At 48.7% G+C, this 21,543-nt stretch overlaps 1 protein-coding gene across 1 annotated transcript; it reads right to left on the bottom strand.

Annotated features, from left to right (window-relative positions):
• Positions 1-802: 802 nt before the first annotated feature.
• On the bottom strand, positions 803-12,277 carry RPL7L1 (ribosomal protein L7 like 1). Its single transcript, XM_063444216.1, has 7 exons — positions 12,194-12,277; positions 7,631-7,736; positions 6,951-7,114; positions 6,618-6,755; positions 5,369-5,478; positions 1,862-2,077; positions 803-1,630 (listed from the first exon to the last, which is right to left on the bottom strand). Exons 1-6 carry the CDS (start codon positions 12,244-12,246, stop codon positions 1,869-1,871), a joined length of 780 nt encoding a protein of 259 aa, XP_063300286.1. The 5' UTR covers positions 12,247-12,277; the 3' UTR covers positions 803-1,630; positions 1,862-1,868.
• Between the last annotated feature and the right edge of the window lie 9,266 nt (positions 12,278-21,543).

Below are 21,543 nucleotides of genomic sequence, written 5' to 3'. Positions count from 1 at the left end.
CAAAATGCGGGGACTAGGAACACACCACGTAATAAAGGCTTCTGTGCAAGCCCTATGACAACAAGCCTTAAAAATACTGCTCATCTGAATCAAACTCATTCTGCTACCCCTACCCCATTTCATTTTTGTACCCCATTTACTTCATTGAAAAACAATAAATAATGTTTTTTAAAAAAAAAAAAAAAAGTTCCATTACCTTGTTACGCAGGTCAGTTCATCCACATTAGAGCTAACAAACTCATTGACTATTTATACACAGACACTAATTGCAATTTTAACTTGTGTGTGTCACTTTGTGTGTCTGTAACAAGGCCAAATATTTAAAGGGTATGTCAACTTTTGATGAGGACCATTTTGGTGATTTATGTTATTAGGATAAAAAAATAAAAAAAAGGAGCCAAACAACTATCATAATTAACGGCTTCATATGATCACTATGCTTCAATAAAAAATACATTTTCTTTCATAATCAGTCAAATTTTCAAAATCAAAGCCAAAATTTTACAAATTCTGCAAACTGTATGCAGAATTTCACAGCAGAATGCAGCACATACAGACCTCCTGGTACCATGACAACTTTAAATCACTGAGTCATCATGCCTGCAGTAAGCCTTTTAAACAAACAAACAAAAAAAAGCATTTTCTCCTAACCTCCTCCAAGCTTACTGACTCAAGAATTGAGCAATCAGGTTGGTCTGCACGTGGTCACTAAACGGTTACAGAAGTAGTACCCGTCCGACTCGTGTAAGCTGGAAGAAGATTTACAGAAGATTACAGTTTACAACAAGGAAATTGACACGTGGAAGGAACCAAATAAAGTTTATTACCGGTAGTTTTGCACGGATGATGTAATTTATACACACATATTCAGAACTAATTGATAAGACAGACATTTCAGAATACCAGAAACTAAAGTTGATCAGTGAGTTTTTTGTTCTTCTTAAAAAAGGCACTCAAACAATAGAGAAATAGGTTCAATAACAGTCCAACAGAGTCAAAATGCTTTAATAACGTCATTTTCTGTGTTTGTACCTTTCCCCATTTCTTGGAAATGCTCATTCTCTCTCTGTAGGCACGGACATGCCACTCTTCCAGAAGGTAAAGTCCAATCAATCCAAAGGCTGTGGTTACCCCAACAAAAGCTTAACAAAAGTTCTAAAACAAGAATGTCAGCAAATATACACAATCTGAGCAGGTCACCTCCATCCGCGAAACCCTGACATTCAGTTTATTAATTTATTTACCCCAATTAAGTCTTATTAGAAAATTTAAAAAAAAATAAACCGCTGAGGAAAGCGAAGTCTCTGAACTTTATTAAAGCATAGGGAAGTCATAGAGCAGGCACACACCGGAAGAATGAAACCGGCTTCATTCACAAGACCACATTTGGTCTGTCACGTGAGAAGTTCCAAAAAAATGTAATTTCCTTTACAGAATGGTCCTGGCAGAATTGGTTTAATTAAGGTCTGGAGGTCATAGCAAGGTTCCTTGAGTGAAACCTACTGCGTCATCTCCAGAAGTTCTTCGTGAGGACAGTAATCGCAACAGAGTCTCAGTTGTTCAGTTTGGGTCAATCTGAGAGCGACTCGAAGAGAGTGGAAATGCAGATTCTAAAACAATCTGATGTGGCCTAAAAGATAAAAAACAGAGATGTGAAATCAAGATACAGAAAGAGTAAAAGAACAGGGGCTGATGGGAAACTAAGAATGTAAAGTTTATAATGTAGGCCAAAAGACCTTCCCCAAACCAGTGCCACATATTTCCAGACTAATCCTAAAACAATGCCACATGGTATTCCCTCCATATTTCTCCCACTAACTTTACCACTATTCCCAAACAATACAGTGCGCCCACAAATTACCTTGTCTTTAATTTAGCTGCCGGATGAGCTGGTTTATGCCAATGCCTTTAAACCCAGGGTCGCCCACTTCATTACTGTATCCTTTTCTATTGACGGCTGCGTGACGAGAAATAGACAGCTTGAAGGGGCAAAGGAACTTGTTCACCTCAGAGAAATGTGTTCCAGTCGTATAAAGCTCATGGATCAAATCCTCCAGACAGATAATTCCAAATTGCCCTGTGCAAGAGCAAGGAAAACAATTCAGCAAATCAAAAGAACAAGCTTTATTACAATAAAAAAAACTGGCAATATTTACAGAATCTCATACACACAGTAAACCGCTATAGAAATGTAGGCTGGATTAAAGACAAACCCTGTAGTTAGCCAATATCGAGGCCCCTCCATTTCACAAGGCCAAAACCTCTAAAGCTCACTGAAATGGTTATGGCGCCCTTTAAAGGACCACTATAGTGACAGGAAAACAAACTCGTTTTCCTGGTACTATAGTGCTCTGAGGGTGCCCCCACCCTCAGGGCCCCCCTCCCGCCAGGCTGAAGGGGGAGGAAGGGGGTTAAACACTCACCTTTCTCCAGCGTCAGGCTCCCTCGGTGCTGGGGACTCCTCCTCCTTCGGTTGTTATCAGCTGAATGCGCATGCGCGCACACATTCAGCCAGTCTCATAGGAAAGCATTCTCAATGCTTTCCCATGGACGCTGGCGTCTTCTCTCTGTGAAAATGAGACAGCCACTAGAGGCTGGATTAACCCATTTGTAAACATAACAGTTTCTTTGAAACTGCTATGTTTACAGCAGGCAGGGTTAATCCTAATGGACCTGGCACCCAGACCACTTCATGGAGCTGAAGTGGTCTGGGTGCCTATAGTGGTCCTTTAACTCTGAATTAACAGAATTAAAACAACTTTAGCTTTATTAAGTGGTTTTGGTGTATAGATCGAGACTACTAACTTATGTACAGACATGTTTTTTTTTTTAACCACTAGTAGTAAAGTATTTGGATTTTTGTTGGTAAGCAGTCCAATTTCCATATGCAGAAATAAAATAGTGTGATCTAAGGAACACTAAGCGTGCTTGTCTCGTTCAGATTAAGTAACTGAGCCGTCTATCTGAATGAAAACAAAGAACAGACCTTTACACATGGGCACTGTGTGGTTCTGCCCAGGTGGATTTGGAATCCATTGTCGGGGAGGTTGAAATGATAAATGCACAGAATTGCAGAGCGATTTAGAAGAGCATCTCTCCAACAATTACAGCTCTCAGTGTGTTATATGATGTGGGGCAATATTACTGCAATATACCCCCCCATATTTTATATAGCAATATACCCCCCCCATATTTTATATAGCAATATACCCCCCCCCATATTTTATGTAGCAATATACCCCCCCATATTTTATATAGCAATATACCCCCCCCCCCATATTTTATATAGCAATATACCCCCCCATATTTTATATAGCAATATACCCCCCCCATATTTTATATAGCAATATACCCCCCCCATATTTTATATAGCAATATACCCCCCCATATTTTATATAGCAATATACCCCCCCATATTTTATATAGCAATATACCCCCCATATTTTATATAGCGATATACCCCCCCATATTTTATATAGCGATATACCCCCCCATATTTTATATATCGATATACCCCCCCATATTTTATGTAGCAATATAACCCCCCCCCATATTTTATATAGCAATATACCCCCCCCCATATTTTATATAGCAATATACCCCCCCATATTTTATATAGCAATATACCCCCCCCATATTTTATATAGCAATATACCCCCCCCCATATTTTATATAGCAATATACCCCCCCCCATATTTTATATAGCAATATACCCCCCCCCATATTTTATATAGCAATATACCCCCCCCATATTTTATATAGCAATATACCCCCCCCATATTTTATATAGCAATATACCCCCCCATATTTTATATAGCAATATACCCCCCCATATTTTATATAGCAATATACCCCCCATATTTTATATAGCAATATACCCCCCCATATTTTATATAGCAATATACCCCCCCATATTTTATATAGCAATATACCCCCCCCATATTTTATATAGCAATATACCCCCCCATATTTTATATAGCAATATACCCCCCCCATATTTTATATAGCAATATACCCCCCCATATTTTATATAGCAATATACCCCCCCATATTTTATATAGCAATATACCCCCCCATATTTTATATATCGATATACCCCCCCATATTTTATATAGCAATATACCCCCCCATATTTTATATAGCAATATACCCCCCCATATTTTATATAGCAATATACCCCCCCATATTTTATATATCGATATACCCCCCCATATTTTATATAGCAATATACCCCCCATATTTTATATATCGATATACCCCCCCATATTTTATGTAGCAATATAACCCCCCCCATATTTTATATATCGATATACCCCCCATATTTTATATATCGATATACCCCCCCATATTTTATATATCGATATACCCCCCCATATTTTATATATCGATATACCCCCCCATATTTTATATAGCAATATACCCCCCATATTTTATGTAGCAATATAACCCCCCCCCATATTTTATATATCGATATACCCCCCCATATTTTATATAGCAATATACCCCCCATATTTTATGTAGCAATATAACCCCCCCCCATATTTTATATATCGATATACCCCCCCATATTTTATATATCGATATACCCCCCCATATTTTATATATCGATATACCCCCCCCATATTTTATATATTGATATACCCCCCATATTTTATATATCGATATACCACCCCCATATTTTATATATCGATATACCCCCCATATTTTATATATCGATATACCCCCCCATATTTTATATATCGATATACCCCCCCATATTTTATATATCGATATACCCCCCATATTTTATATATCGATATACCCCCCATATTTTATATATCGATATACCCCCCATATTTTATATATCGATATACCCCCCATATTTTATATATCGATATACCCCCCATATTTTATATATCGATATACCCCCCCCATATTTTATATATCGATATACCCCCCCATATTTTATATATCGATATACCCCCCCCATATTTTATATATCGATATACCCCCCCCATATTTTATATATCGATATACCCCCCCATATTTTATATAGCAATATACCCCCCCCATATTTTATATAGCAATATACCCCCCCATATTTTATATAGCAATATACCCCCCCCATATTTTATATAGCAATATACCCCCCCCCCATATTTTATATAGCAATATACCCCCCCCCATATTTTATATAGCAATATACCCCCCCCCATATTTTATATAGCAATATACCCCCCCCCATATTTTATATAGCAATATACCCCCCCCCCATATTTTATATAGCAATATACCCCCCCATATTTTCCATCTGCCCTCATAGTGGAAAAGGGGTAGTATTTGTATGTAATATTGGCTCAAGATGGTTTATTATAAATATTTGTATTACCCATCCTCTCCTCAATGATTGTATTGTCAGTCAGAGGCACTTTCTTTCCGTCCACCAATCCTTTTCCTCGTTTCAAGATTAGCTCTCGGACTGATTTCAGGTTTGGAAACCTACAAACATAACAGAAGTATTAAAGTACAGCAACTATCAATCACATAGCAACATACCAACCAGACACGGCCACCCGTCACCTGAGGCCATACCAACCAGACACGGCCACTCGTCACCTGAGGGCATACCAACCAGACACGCCCACTCGTCACCTGAGGGCATACCAACCAGACACGCCCACTCGTCACCTGAGGACATACCAACCAGACACGGCCACTCGTCACCTGAGGGCATACCAACCAGACACGGCCACTCGTCACCTGAGGGCATACCAACCAGACACGGCCACTCGTCACCTGAGGGCATACCAACCAGACACGGCCACTCGTCACCTGAGGGCATACCAACCAGACACGGCCACTCGTCACCTGAGGGCATACCAACCAGACACGGCCACTCGTCACCTGAGGGCATACCAACCAGACACGGCCACTCGTCACCTGAGGGCATACCAACCAGACACGGCCACTCGTCACCTGAGGGCATACCAACCAGACACGGCCACTCGTCACCTGAGGGCATACCAACCAGACACGGCCACTCGTCACCTGAGGGCATACATACTAGACAGGGCACATCAACCGGACACAGCCACTAATCACTATCAGCCAGGCAGTGCACAACCACTCGTCATCTAGGTCGTTGGTTAGGGATTGACCAATTATCGGTATCCTGTATTTTCAGCAATAGCTGTATTGGTCAATACCGATACGGATATTGCCGATAATGCAGACCAGCACCGCCATCAGGGTCCTGGGGGGCCCAGCAAACGCTTACTTACCTTCCCAGCAGCTCCCCTGATTTGTGTAGATAAAGTTAAAAAAAAATGAAAGCGGAAAATGTACAGAATATCGGCCTGAAAGTTCACAGATTGTCGGTACTAAAAAAAAAAAAAATCAATATTGGTCGATCCCTAATACCAACCATGCAGGGCGTGACCACAAGTCATCTGAAGGCATGCCAGCCAGGGCACAGCACACTTTACTTGAGAGCATGCCAAGCAGACAAAGAGAAGCTATATGACACCCGCCACTTGTAAAACACCACAAGCCATGGCAACACAACTTGTACTGTAGCTACAAGGACTGACTAGACACAATTTCTAACACCATGTACTAAAAAAAGGCTAGAGACTCACCCCCATGCAACATATGGCTCCACGACCTTCAGCATCTCCACACTCAACTCATTCAAGTTCACGAACACTCCAGAGAAAATGTTCTTTAACCGGAGGTTTCCAAGGGTCCGCAAAACTTGTTGGTTAACGCCATTAATACTACAAAATGAGTAAAGAGAGGTGCAAGGTTCAACAAAACACAAAAGAGCAGTCACCACTAAAAAGAAATATATGAGAAGACAGCAGTAGCCTTAGAGAAAAGGTGGAGTGGAGAGACAAAGAGTCACCACAGAAAAGAAAGAGGAGGAGACAGACCAGGGGTAACAAAGTGAAAGAGTGCCCAAAACAACGTACTCTGCAGTGCGCACGACAAATGCTAGCTTCTGACTGGCTGGAATTGGTACTTTCTTCTGAAAGACTTGCATCCTCCGCAGCCTTGCATCATCTCTCAATTTTCTCCGTGAATTTCTAGCAAATGTTTCCAAACGCTGGAACTTGATCTGTTTTCCCCTGTGTTCCTGGATAACAAGAGAAACTTGTCACGAATGTGGGTCAGTGTGTGCATGAATGCATTGGTACATTTTTTTGGTGGGTCAGTGTATATATGCAGTGTTGTATTGTCAATGAGTGCGTGTGAATCCAGAGGTGTATCTGGAAGGTTTGGATCAGTGTGTGGGTCAATGCAGGGAATGTCCGTGTGTGAATTATTATTATTGGCATTTATATAGTGCCAACAAATTTCATAGCACTTTACAACGTTTGTGTTGCGATAGAGTGACATCAAATCTCAGCATCCCGAGCCTCTGGCATCACAGCTCCCTGTGGCCGCATCACTGACTTTAAACTGGCAGCTTGCCTCACACCCAATGTCTTCCCGTGGGATGCCACGAGGTGCCAGGGCTCAATTTACAAACCCTATTGGTCAGGCCCGCCATTATAACGTAAGAATGAGATATAAGTGTCAGGACAGTAATGGAATGCAGACCATGCAACAGGATTTCCCTACTTATTTAGAGACATAGAAATGCGTTAACCTTTCGCTTCTCCTCCAACGCCCGCTTTGCTTCGGCCGCTTTCAGCCCCTGATACCTCTTTCTTTTCTTCAAAAGATTCTCTGGAACCCGTGGAAGTTTCCGAGGCCTCAAAGTAAAATGGATAATAGACAAATAAATGTGAATCTCCACTCAGAAGACACGCAGACCCACTCCTCTCATACAATTAGCTACTCTCTCCCAGCGCCTGGTCAGTCGCTCTCTTTCCCAGTCCCCCCATTGGTCACAATCTCTCCCCCAGCCTCCCTCTCTCTCTCTCAGCCGCCCCAGCCTCCCTCCCTCTCTCAGCCGCCCCAGCCTCCCTCCCTCTCTCAGCCGCCCCAGCCTCCCTCCCTCTCTCAGCCTCCCTCACAGCCCCTCTCTCTCTCTCTCTCTCAGCCCCCCCACAGCCTCTCTCTCTCTCAGCCCCCCCACAGCCTCTCTCTCTCTCAGCCCCCCCACAGCCTCTCTCTCTCTCAGCCCCCCCACAGCCTCTCTCTCTCTCAGCCCCCCCACAGCCTCTCTCTCTCTCTCTCTCTCTCAGCCCCCCACAGCCTCTCTCTCAGCCCCCCACAGCCAGCCTCTCTCTCAGCCCCCCACAGCCTGCCTCTCTCTCAGCCCCCCACAGCCTGCCTCTCTCTCAGCCCCCCACAGCCTGCCTCTCTCTCAGCCCCCCACAGCCTGCCTCTCTCTCAGCCCCCCACAGCCTGCCTCTCTCTCAGCCCCCCACAGCCTGCCTCTCTCTCAGCCCCCCACAGCCTCTCTCTCTCTCTCAGCCCCCCACAGCCTCTCTCTCTCTCTCAGCCCCCCACAGCCTCTCTCTCTCTCTCAGCCCCCCACAGCCTCTCTCTCTCTCTCAGCCCCCCACAGCCTCTCTCTCTCTCTCAGCCCCCCACAGCCTCTCTCTCTCTCTCAGCCCCCCACAGCCTCTCTCTCTCTCTCTCAGCCCCCCACAGCCTCTCTCTCTCTCTCTCAGCCCCCCACAGCCTCTCTCTCTCTCTCAGCCCCCCACAGCCTCTCTCTCTCTCTCAGCCCCCCACAGCCTCTCTCTCTCTCTCAGCCCCCCACAGCCTCTCTCTCTCTCTCAGCCCCCCACAGCCTCTCTCTCTCTCTCAGCCCCCCACAGCCTCTCTCTCTCTCTCAGCCCCCCACAGCCTCTCTCTCTCTCAGCCCCCCACAGCCTCTCTCTCTCTCAGCCCCCCACAGCCTCTCTCTCTCTCAGCCCCCCACAGCCTCTCTCTCTCAGCCCCCCACAGCCTCTCTCTCTCTCTCAGCCCGCCACAGCCTCTCTCTCTCAGCCCCCCACAGCCTCCCTCTCTCAGCCTCTCTCTCTCAGCCCCCCACAGCCTCTCTCTCTCTCTCTCTCAGCCCCCCACAGCCTCTCTCTCAGCCCCCCACAGCCTCTCTCTCAGCCCCCCACAGCCTCTCTCTCAGCCCCCCACAGCCTCTCTCTCAGCCCCCCACAGCCTCTCTCTCAGCCCCCCACAGCCTCTCTCTCAGCCCCCCACAGCCTCTCTCTCAGCCCCCCACAGCCTCTCTCTCAGCCCCCCACAGCCTCTCTCTCAGCCCCCCACAGCCTCTCTCTCTCAGCCCCCCACAGCCTCTCTCTCTCAGCCCCCCACAGCCTCTCTCTCTCTCAGCCCCCCACAGCCTCTCTCTCTCTCAGCCCCCCACAGCCTCTCTCTCTCTCAGCCCCCCACAGCCTCTCTCTCTCTCAGCCCCCCACAGCCTCTCTCTCTCTCAGCCCCCCACAGCCTCTCTCTCTCTCAGCCCCCCACAGCCTCTCTCTATCTCTCAGCCCCCCACAGCCTCTCTCTCTCTCTCAGCCCCCCACAGCCTCTCTCTCTCTCTCAGCCCCCCACAGCCTCTCTCTCTCTCAGCCCCCCACAGCCTCTCTCTCTCTCAGCCCCCCACAGCCTCTCTCTCTCTCAGCCCCCCACAGCCTCTCTCTCTCTCAGCCCCCCACAGCCTCTCTCTCTCTCAACCCCCCACAGCCTCTCTCTCTCTCAACCCCCCACAGCCTCTCTCTCTCTCAACCCCCCACAGCCTCTCTCTCTCTCAGCCCCCCACAGCGCCTCTCTCTCTCAGCCCCCCACAGCGCCTCTCCCTCTCTCTCAGCCCCCCCCACAGCACCTCTCTCTCTCAGCCCCCCCACAGCCCCTCTCTCTCTCTCAGCCCCCCCCACAGCCTCCCTCTCTCTCTCAGCCCCCCCCACAGCCTCCCTCTCTCTCTCAGCCCCCCCCACAGCCTCCCTCTCTCATCCCCCCCACAGCCTCCCTCTCTCAGCCCCCCCCACAGCCTCCCTCTCTCTCTCAGCCCCCCCCCACAGCCTCCCTCTCTCTCTCAGCCCCCCCCCCACAGCCTCCCTCTCTCTCTCAGCCCCCCCCCACAGCCTCCCTCTCTCTCAGCCCCCCCCCCACAGCCTCCCTCTCTCTCAGCCCCCCCCCACAGCCTCCCTCTCTCTCAGCCCCCCCCACAGCCTCCCTCTCTCTCAGCCCCCCCCACAGCCTCCCTCTCTCTCTCAGCCCCCCCACAGCCTCCCTCTCTCTCAGCCCCCCCCACAGCCTCCCTCTCTCTCAGCCCCCCCCACAGCCTCCCTCTCTCTCAGCCCCCCCCACAGCCTCCCTCTCTCTCAGCCCCCCCCACAGCCTCCCTCTCTCTCAGCCCCCCCCACAGCCTCCCTCTCTCTCAGCCCCCCCCACAGCCTCCCTCTCTCTCAGCCCCCCCCACAGCCTCTCTCTCTCTCAGCCCCCCCACAGCCTCCCTCTCTCATCGCCCCCCACAGCCTCCCTCTCTCACTCAGCCCCCCCCACAGCCTCCCTCTCTCTCAGCCCCCCCACAGCCTCCCTCTCTCTCAGCCCCCCCACAGCCTCCCTCTCTCTCAGCCCCCCCCACAGCCTCCCTCTCTCTCAGCCCCCCCCACAGCCTCCCTCTCTCTCAGCCCCCCCCACAGCCTCCCTCTCTCTCTCAGTCCCCCCCACAGCCTCCCTCTCTCTCTCAGCCCCCCCCACAGCCTCCCTCTCTCTCTCAGCCCCCCCACAGCCTCCCTCTCTCTCTCAGCCCCCCCCCAGCCTCCCTCTCTCTCTCAGCCCCCCCCCCCCACAGCCTCCCTCTCTCTCTCAGCCCCCCCACAGCCTCCCCCCCTCTCTCAGCCCCCCCAGCCCCTCTCTCTCTCAGCCCCTCTCTCTCTCAGCCCCCCCAGCCCCTCTCTCTCTCAGCCCCCCCAGTCTCCCTCTCTCTCAGCCCCCCCAGTCTCCCTCTCTCTCAGCCCCCCCAGTCTCCCTCTCTCTCAGCCCCCCCAGTCTCCCTCTCTCTCAGCCCCCCCAGTCTCCCTCTCTCTCAGCCCCCCCAGTCTCCCTCTCTCTCAGCCCCCCCAGTCTCCCTCTCTCAGCCCCCCCAGCCCCTCTCTCAGCCCCCCCCAATCTCCCTCTCTCTCTCAGCCCCCCCAGCCCCTCTCTCTGCCCCCCCAGCCCCTCTCTCTGCCCCCCCAGCCCCTCTCTCTCTCTGCCCCCCCAGCCCCTCTCTCTCTGCCCCCCCCAGCCCCTCTCTCTCTCTGCCCCCCCAGCCCCTCACTCTCTCTGCCCCCCCAGCCCCTCACTCTCTCTGCCCCCCCAGCCCCTCACTCTCTCTGCCCCCCCAGCCCCTCACTCTCTCTGCCCCCCCAGCCCCTCACTCTCTCTGCCCCCCCAGCCCCTCTCTCTCTCTCTGCCCCCCCAGCCCCTCTCTCTCTCTCTGCCCCCCCAGCCCCTCTCTCTCTCTCTGCCCCCCCAGCCCCTCTCTCTCTCTCTGCCCCCCCAGCCCCTCTCTCTCTCTCTGCCCCCCCAGCCCCTCTCTCTCTCTCTGCCCCCCCAGCCCCTCTCTCTCTCTCTGCCCCCCCAGCCCCTCTCTCTCTCTCTGCCCCCCCAGCCCCTCTCTCTCTCTCTGCCCCCCCAGCCCCTCTCTCTCTCTCTGCCCCCCCAGCCCCTCTCTCTCTCTCTGCCCCCCCAGCCCCTCTCTCTCTCTCTGCCCCCCCAGCCCCTCTCTCTCTCTGCCCCCCCAGCCCCTCTCTCTCTCTGCCCCCCCAGCCCCTCTCTCTCTCTGCCCCCCCAGCCCCTCTCTCTCTCTGCCCCCCAGCCCCTCTCTCTCTCTGCCCCCCAGCCCCTCTCTCTCTCTGCCCCCCCAGCCCCTCTCTCTCTCTGCCCCCCAGCCCCCCCAGCCCCTCTCTCTCTGCCCCCCAGCCGCTCTCTCAGCCCCCCCCAGCCCCTCTCTCTCCCAGCCCCCCCAGCCGCTCTCTCAGCCCCCCCAGCCGCTCTCTCAGCCCCCCCAGCCGCTCTCTCAGCCCCCCCAGCCGCTCTCTCAGCCCCCCCAGCCGCTCTCTCAGCCCCCCCAGCCGCTCTCTCAGCCCCCCCAGCCGCTCTCTCAGCCCCAGCCCCTCTCTCTCCCAGCACCCCCCAGCCTCTCTCTCTCTCAGACCTCCCACAGCCCCCCTATACCCGCACCCCATATAACACCCAGCTGGTCCCTGTGCCCCTATGTGGCCCCCTCGGGCCAGATGGCTTCGGATTGTCGAATCCCCCAATCACTCACCCATCTCCGTCCATTTTGCTGCTGCTTTCCAACCAAACAGGAAGTAAACGCATCACTTCCGCCCCGTGCGTTCCAGCAGAGCGCTGCGTGTCAGGCTCCATATTGCGGTTGGCAGCGGGAAAGCTTAGCCAGCCACAACATGGCACGTGTTACTGTAACTCCACCCCCTTTCAAAGGAGAGCTGCCCCCCCCCCACATTAGTTAATACCTTATCCCCCCATCATTAATACCCCCCTCCCCAACCCTAATACCCCCTACACAACCCTAATACCCCCTACACAACCCTAATAACCCCCTACACCCAGCCCCCATCACTAATACCCCCTCCACAACCCTAATACCCCCTACACAACCCTAATAACCCCCTACACCCAGCCCCCAATCACTAATACCCCCCATCCACAACCCTAATAACCCCGCCCCCATCACTAATACCCCCTCCACAACCCTAATAATCCCCTACACCCAGCCCCCCATCACTAATACCCCCTCCACAACCCTAATAACCCCCTACACCCAGCCCCCATCACTAATACCCCCCCTCCACTGTGATGTAATTCCAGTAAAATACAAGTTTAGCAGGCTAAGATTGCCACAAGGCATATGTATGTATATGTGTTTGTAGTATCAGTTGGTTAATTACACGTAGCTAAGATACTGTCATCACTGTACTGACCAGGTGCAGGAATGTAAGAACTGGAATTACGCGTCCCTCTCCTTTGTATCAGATGAGCCACGTGGTTAGACCGGATGGATGAGTTTAGACTCTATTCATTAAATAGGTTAAGGGTATGTGTGGGTGTAGTTAATTGTGGGAGGAGCTACAGTGCTATATAAGGAATGTACTCTATGTATTCAGTACTCAGACTTTGCTGTATTTTGGTGACGCTAGTCCCTCTGAGTCCCGATCGGTGATCCAATAAAGAATCTCTTCCTTCCTGAAGAAACCTGTGTCCATCTCTCTGTGCTTGGCTTCCGTCAGTTTCTCCGGTATCATTTGGTGCATTGGCCGGGAAGCTCATCGTTCAACGGTAGCTGAGAGGCAGAGGCGTGAGACGGTCTATCTTTGCCCACGTTCTCTACGGCTGCACCCCTGAACTTCTGCGTGGACCTCCCTTCGTCTCGGCGCCACTGGTCTGTTGTCCAGGAGATCATCGGCCTCTACGTGAGAAGTGCTGGGGTGTCCCCGTCGATGAGTGTGAACTCAGGTTCAGGAACGAGGAGGTAAGACAACTGCTGTTTTAGACGGCAGGACCCGCTAGGGGTATACCGATTGTGCGGTAGGCCCAAAGGGGTTTTTGAATCTGTATCTGCCCCCTCTGTCGGAGGGAAGGAGCGAAGGCGCACCGCTCGATCGAACGCTCTTTAGTCAGACCGTTTGATTTGGTTAGTCAGGCGGGGTCCTGGTGTAAGATAGCCCTAGCCGGACACCGGTGTCTTGTCTAGACTAGCGTTCTAGGGTGTATATTACGTTCGCTAGGTCGGAGGGACCGGGAGACTAAGCGGCGCCTGTGTAAATTCGGTTCGCTAGTTCTCATCCTATCTGGGCTAAGTGGGAAGGCGTGTAAATTTGGAACCCACTAGACTTTTGATAGTACGACTAAGAGGCGCCTGTGTAAATTCGGTTCTCTAGCTCGCTATATATGTGGTGATTGGGCAGTGTGGCTAACCAAAACGGGTGTATATAGTTTTAGGTAGTCCATTCAAGGTACTGGCCAATAGTTTAGTTGGGAATTGTAAATGTGTTAAACGATTGTTTTAGTAAAGTGTATATCTTGTTAGATAGCGCGAGCTCAGCCGTCTAGCGAGAGTGTTGATAGTGTGTTGCTGTATTATAGTGCACGGTACCATAACCCTGTATATTTACTGACATTGTATAATAAGTACTAATCATTGTCGTCCATTGCATGTTTAACACCATAACCACTAATAATTGTATTGTGACCTTAACTTGTGCTTTGACCTATGCTAACCGTACTGTAACCGCTATTTGTAAAAGACGATGTTACTGGGTGTGTTATAGACGGGTAATTCGTATATAGAGAATTATAGCGTGGGTGACTGTGTAGTTACGCCAAAGGGCATAATATTGATTATATAGTGACTGGTGTAGCAGCTGTGTGTGTACGGGAATTCCCTGAGTGTTTATTGTTATTGTGTACGTTTCACTTGGTAACCGTACCACGTGGTGCTGTTGCCAGAGGAAACGGGTGTGACTGTTGAATAGTACGCGTGTATAGTAATCGTTGTCGACGACGTTCCACTGTTAAATATGGGTGCGTCGCAGTCAACGATTCCGGATCCCTTAGGATGTATGGTTAAGAATTTTAAAAAGGGATTCAAAGTTTGTGATTTTGGGGTAAAGATGTCTCCTGTACGTTTGGTCACTTTGTGCACTAGGGAGTGGCCTACTTTGGTTGCGGCATGGCCGCCACGTGGCAGTTTGGATCCAACTCTGGTACAGCGCTTACACGTGGCTGTATCAGGTAGGCCTGAACTTTACGGCCAGTTTCCTTATATTGATTGTTGGAGACAGGCCGTAAATGACTCGCCAAAATGGCTCCGGACATGCCACGAGGAGCAGTGTCGCCTCATGGTAGCTAGGACTTGTTCGTCCACTAGGACTGGTGTTAGGCCCATTTTGGACACGCCCCCTGAGTCCGAGATCCCTTTGCCGCCCCCTTACTTTCCGGTAAGAGGAAGTGACGCAAATACAGGAAGTCCTGTAACCCTTCCCTCACTACCCTCATCCACTTCCGCTTCCTCCTCCAGTACAGGATCCACCCCCCCTCGTACTAAATCTCCCCTTCCGGAACCAGAACCCACCCCCATTAGAAACGAATATCCTGATTTGGCGCCACTTCAGACTTCCGGTCAAGCTTCATCTAGCTCGGCCCGAAGTGTTCTATTCACTACCTTTTCCCAAAACCAACCTCCCACATCCCCATACCCTATCTCTCCCCGACCGGAACCCATGACTGACGCTTCCCTACGTAGCCCCATCCAAACCCGACAGTTGACTGGTGCCCAACAATTAAAGCACTATCAGATGCCTCTTCGCTTAAATCCCGGGTCAGCTTATATCGATGCCGCAGGTCAAATGGCACACGCTGACCCTGTCTTCGTATATGTCCCTTTCACCACTACCGACCTTTTAAACTGGAAGACCCATAATTCCTCGTATACTGAGAAACCACAAGCCATGACTGATCTGTTCACCTCAATAGTACAGACACATAATCCGACATGGGCTGATTGCCAGCAGTTACTAATGACTTTATTTAACAATGAGGAAAGGACAAGAATAAATCAAGCAGCCATTAAAGCATTAGAAGATAGAGCCCGTGCTTTGAACCAAGCTAACCCAGCAGCATGGGCCGCAACACATTATCCCAACACTGATCCCGATTGGAACGTAAATGGTGCTGATATGGTTCAACTCAGAGCCTATAGAGACGCTATAATTGCTGGCATGAAAGCCGGAGGAAAGAAAGCCATTAACATGTCGAAGACAGTTGAGGTGATCCAGAAAAGCGATGAAGCGCCCAGTGTCTTTTATGACCGATTATTGGAGGCGTACCGCTTGTACACCCCCTTTAATCCGGAAGACGCAGACAATTCCCGAATGGTGAACTCCGCCTTTGTCAGCCAAGCTTACGGAGATATTAAGCGCAAGCTACAAAAGTTAGAAGGGTTTGCAGGTATGTCAATCTCCCAACTAATGGAGGTAGCTAATAAGGTCTATATGAATAGGGAAACAGAAAGCAAGAAAGAGGAGGAGCGCAAGATGCGTAAAAAGGCTGATATGCTAGCGGTAGCGATCGCAGGCGTAGATAAACGGGGCCCAGATAGAGGCAATAATAGATGGAGTAGGGAGCCTTTGAGTAGGGATCAGTGTGCGTATTGCAAGGAAGAAGGGCATTGGAGGAACGAATGTCCGCAAAGAGAGCAGTACGAGAGAGACCAACCCAGGGCAGGCTACGGAAACTTTAGAGGCAGAGCGAGAGGTAGAGGAGGTCCCGGAGGGAGTAATGGTTATAGAGGGAGTAATGGGAACAGAGGAAGTGTGAGGGAAGATAGGTATATTCCAGCAGCGCAAAGGTCCCGCGATAGAGAAGGTAGGGACTTCGTAGGATTGGCTGACACGGTCATGGAGGACTATTGATACCGACCGGGCTCCATCCCCCTTGGTCGAGCGGAGCCTATGGTCGATGTATCAATAGGGGGGAAAAGGAGTGCGTTCATGATCGACACTGGTGCTGAACATTCAGTGGTGACTAATCTAGTTGCTCCTCCATCTGGAAGGACTATTACTGTGATAGGAGCAACTGGAAGAAGTGCTGAAAGACCGGTTCTTAAAAGTCGACTCTGTACATTGGGAGGCCACGTAGTAAAACACCAATTCCTTTATATGCCTGAATGTCCAGTCCAATTGCTGGGACGTGATATGCTATCCAAATTACAAGCGCAGATTACGTTCCTACCAGATGGAACAACATCTTTAAAGTTTAATGGACCTTCAGGTATTATGACTTTATCCGTACCAAAGGAAGAAGAGTGGCGACTTTATACAGTGTTGACTAGGCAAAACCCTAGGAGTGATGAGACATTGTTTAACATACCAGGAGTTTGGGCAGAGAACAACCCACCAGGACTGGCCCGCAATATTCCACCAATAAAAATTGAACTGAAACATGGGGTTTATCCAGTGAGCCTAAGACAATATCACATTCCGCAGAAGGCTAAGAAGAACATCCAATCCTATCTGGATAAGTTCATACGGTATGGTATCCTAAAATTCTGTACTTCCCCCTGGAACACCCCATTGCTGCCTGTTCAAAAGCCCGGCACAGATGAGTATCGACCTGTGCAGGACTTAAGAGCAGTCAATGATGCGGTTGTTAGTATACATCCAGTTGTACCCAATCCATATAACCTGCTTGCTTTAATTCCGGGCGGGGCTACTTACTTCACAGTCTTAGATCTCAAAGATGCCTTCTTTTGCCTCCGAATTGCCGCAGAAAGTCAATGTATTTTCGCTTTCCAGTGGGAGAACGCTGTAACGGGCTCAAAACGCCAAATGACTTGGACAAGACTGCCCCAAGGGTTTAAAAATTCACCTACCCTATTTGGTTCAGCCCTAAGTCAAGATCTATTGGATTTCGAGTCCATCCCAGGAGAGTGTGTATTGTTACAGTATGTAGATGACTTGTTGATAGCAGCAGTTACAAAAGAAATCTGTCAGCAAGCAACGCACGATCTACTACACATTCTCTGGAAGGCAGGATACAAGGTGTCTAGAAAGAAGGCTCAGTTGTGTTTGCCAACTGTCAAGTATCTAGGATTCCATATCTCTGAAGGTCAAAGAATTATGGGGCCAGAGAGAAAAGAAGCTGTCTGCCAAATACCAATACCCAAGAATAGAAGACAAGTGCGAGAATTCTTGGGGGCAGCAGGCTTCTGTAGGATATGGATTCCCAGTTATGCGATACTAGCAAAACCTCTGTACGCAGCTATCAAAGGTACAGAGCACGACCCCTTCTTATGGACCCAAGAACAGCAAACGGCATTTGAAGATGTGAAGAAGGCTTTGATGAGTGCCCCAGCATTAGGTCTACCTGATCACACACGACCATTCTACCTGTATGTACACGAGCAAAGAAGAATGGCTGTGGGAGTATTGACACAGTACTTGGGATCATGGCAAAGACCTGTTGCCTACATGTCTAAGCAACTGGATGCAGTGGCCAGCGGACTTCCACCTTGTCTAAGAGCCGTAGCTGCAGCCGCCCTGCTAGTAGCTGAAGCCGATAAACTCACTCTGGGTTAAGAACTTTATGTACGAGTCCCACATGCAGTACAGACGTTGTTGGATTACAAAGGAAATCATTGGTTTAGTAACAGCCGTATGACCAAGTATCAAGCAATGTTGTGTGAAAACCCAAGAGTGCATTTAGAGACTGTAAACACCTTAAATCCAGCTACCCTTTTGCCACAACCTACTGAAAGTCAACATGATTGTTTGGAAGTAATGGATGAAGTATTCTCAAGTAGACCAGATCTTCGTGATTTTTCCATCCAGAACCCCGATGTTCAATATTATACAGACGGCAGTAGTTATGTGAAAGAAGGGATCCGCTATGCAGGATATGCAGTAACAACCATAGACAAGGTGATAGAAGCTCGGCCATTGGCGAAAGGAACATCAGCACAAAAGGCAGAATTAATAGCACTAACACGAGCGTTACAAATTGGCTGAAGGTTTAAGAGTAAATATCTATACGGACTCTAAGTATGCGTTTTTAACCACTCATGCCCACGGAGCTTTGTATAAAGAAAGAGGACTACTGAATTCAGAAGGCAAAGAAATCAAGTACGCAGCTGAAATCCTACAACTATTGGAAGCAGTGTGGGAGCCGAAAGAAGTCGGTATCATACATTGTCGAGCGCATCTGAGAGGAGATGGTGATGTAACCAAGGGAAATCGGATGGCAGATAGTGCAGCTAAGCGTGCTGCTGAATCAGGAAGACAGGAGTATGTAGGGCATATAGCTGCTCTTATACCAACTCCACTGTCCCAATGGACTCCAGTTTATACAGCTCAAGAAGAGGAGTGGTTAAAGACTGAACCGGGAAAGTATCTGGAGAACAAGTGGTATCAGCTAGAAGATGGAAGAATAGTTATACCAGCATCGCTAGCGGTAGAAATTGTCCAAAATTATCACAACGGGACACATTCTGGGAGAGACAGTACTGAAGAATCTCTTAGAAAACATTTCTACATACCAAGATTGTCCAACTTGACTCAGGCCATTGTACGCAGATGTGTAACGTGTGCTAAGAATAATGCAAGACAAGGACCAGTAAAGCCACCAGGAGTCCAGTTTATGGGGGGACTCCCCATGTCCGATCTACAAATAGACTTTACAGTGATGCCTAAATCGGGTGGACATCGTTACCTGCTGGTAATTGTGTGCACCTATTCAGGCTGGGTAGAAGCATGTCCTACTCGTACAGAGAAAGCAGGAGAAGTTGTGAGATTCCTGCTACGAGAAATAATACCCCGATATGGACTACCCTGTTCTATAGGATCGGACAATGGTCCAGCTTTTGTTCACCAGTGCCTACAACAACTGACTCATATGCTTGGTATAAAGTGGAGGCTTCATACTGCATATAGACCCCAGAGTTCTGGTAAGGTAGAGAGAATGAATAGAACTATTAAGAACCAGTTGGCTAAAATGTGTCAGGAAACCCAACTTAAGTGGAACGTTCTCTTACCTATAGCTCTATTGCGAATCCGCAGTACCCCTACCAGAAGGATGGGCCTCTCTCCTTTTGAAATTATGTATGGACGACCACCTCCCGTACTTGGTAACTTAAGGGGGGATTTGAGTCAGTTGGGAGAAGGAATTACTCGGCAGCAGGTTGTAGAGTTGGGTAAGACTATGGAGGAGGTACAGAAATGGGTACAAGATAGATTACCTGTGAATATTTATCCCCCTGTTCATAGTTATCATCCAGGAGATCAAGTGTGGATTAAAGAGTGGAATACTGTACCGTTAGGGCCCAAGTGGAGAGGTCCTTATGTTGTTCTTTTGTCTACCCCTACAGCAATAAAAGTAGCAGAAGTGACTCCGTGGATACATCACTCCAGGGTTAAACCAGCAGCAGTCGATTCTTGGCAAGTTACAGCAGATCCAGAGAATCCCTGCAAGATCCGGTTAAAACGTACTACTCAGTCGGAGTAACGAGGAATTATTGTGGATTACAAATTTTATTGTTACAGGTGTGAGTGAGAAGGCCATAATAAAGCCTGTCCGCTTACCATCACATAGTGTATAAGCCAGGAAAGTCTCGAAGGGACACCTGTGAAGACGAGCAGAACTCCATTCCCTGCAGCCCTCACATCCTGGAAGCTGAGGTTCCATCGCACGGACGAAGACTGAGGATGACGGCGAAAGATGTGCTTTTGATTGTGTTTATTTACATGTGTTTTTATATTCAGGAAGGTAGAGGTACCGACACTCCTAGCTGTGAGGTATGCATTAAGACTACGAGAACAGGTAACCATATTTCCCAAACCCTAATTTGGCATTCACAATACGAATGTAAAGGAGATGTATCGAGATGTAGATACTTAAATATAGATTATAGTGTGTGCCATTTAGGAGTAGGAGAACCTAAGTGCTTCAGTCCGGAGTATCAGCCTCGTACAATTTGGTTGACTCTCAGGAATGGAGATCCTCAGGGGACCCTAATTAATAAAACGGTGTTAGAATCCGTACATTCTTCGGGTGTTCTGCTATTTGATGCGTGTAAAGCGATATCGAGTGGTAGAAAGCCGTGGAATGTATGTGGGGATCTTAGATGGGAGAGGACGTATGGGTCTAACGATAAATATATTTGTCCCAGTAGCAAAAATAAATATGTAAGTCCTAGATGCCCAAATAGAGATTATAACTTTTGCCCATATTGGTCTTGTGTGGGGTGGGCAACTTGGGGACAGACAGTAGACAAAGACATGATAGTGACTAAGTTGCCGACTAGCCCTTATTGTAAGTCTATGGAATGCAACCCAGTCCATATTCTTATAAATAACCCCGACAAGTTCTTAGATAAATATGGTAATTTATTTGGGTTTCAAATATACGGGACGGGTTTAGACCCTGGGACAATATTATTTATAGGGATAGAGACTGATACGGTATCCTCCCAGACTCATCAAGTATACCATTCCTTTTACGAAGAGATGAGTATAGATAATAAGATCCCCCATAATGCTAAAAACCTGTTCATCGATTTAGCTGAAAGTATTGCCGGTAGTCTTAATGTTACCAACTGCTATGTGTGTGGAGGTACTAACATGGGAGACCAATGGCCTTGGGAAGCAAAGGAGGTAATGTCCGGTTCTGAGGCAGTTGACCAATTAATATCTACACAAGCCGATTATCAGATGAGTGTTAGAGGTAAATCTGAGTGGAGATTAAAGACCTCCATCATAGGTTATGTTTGCATAGCAAGGAAAGGAATAATGTATAATACTTCTGTAGGAGAATTAACTTGTCTAGGGCAAAAAGCTTATGATGATGATACAAAGAATACAACTTGGTGGTCGGCTTCAAATGTCTCAGAACCATCTAACCCGTTTGCTAGATATGCCAATTTAAAGGATGTGTGGTTTGATCTATCCATCACATCTACTTGGAGAGCCCCAGCAAATTTGTACTGGATCTGTGGTAAGAAAGCCTATTCGGAGCTGCCACAGGACTGGGAAGGGGCATGTGTGTTGGGTATGCTCAAACCATCCTTCTTCTTGTTACCGATTGAAACAGGTGAGACTTTAGGTG

Source organism: Pelobates fuscus, chromosome 2, assembly GCF_036172605.1.
Source record: "Pelobates fuscus isolate aPelFus1 chromosome 2, aPelFus1.pri, whole genome shotgun sequence".
In the NCBI taxonomy this organism is placed as follows: domain Eukaryota; kingdom Metazoa; phylum Chordata; class Amphibia; order Anura; family Pelobatidae; genus Pelobates; species Pelobates fuscus.
The sequence above is the reverse complement of the archived record's forward strand: the minus strand, read 5'-3'. Positions and strand labels throughout refer to the sequence as shown.

Bases quoted from the DNA above. Each gene is read 5' to 3' on its own strand.
- RPL7L1 (XM_063444216.1), bottom strand. From the start codon at position 12,246: ATGCGTTTACTTCCTGTTTGGTTGGAAAGCAGCAGCAAAATGGACGGA. The intron at 6,756-6,950 runs GTACGTTGTTTT...CTCATTTTGTAG, and splicing joins TTTGTCGTGCGCACTGCAGA to TATTAATGGCGTTAACCAAC. The intron at 2,078-5,368 runs GTAATACAAATA...GCTCTTGCACAG, and splicing joins AATCATTGAGGAGAGGATGG to GGCAATTTGGAATTATCTGT.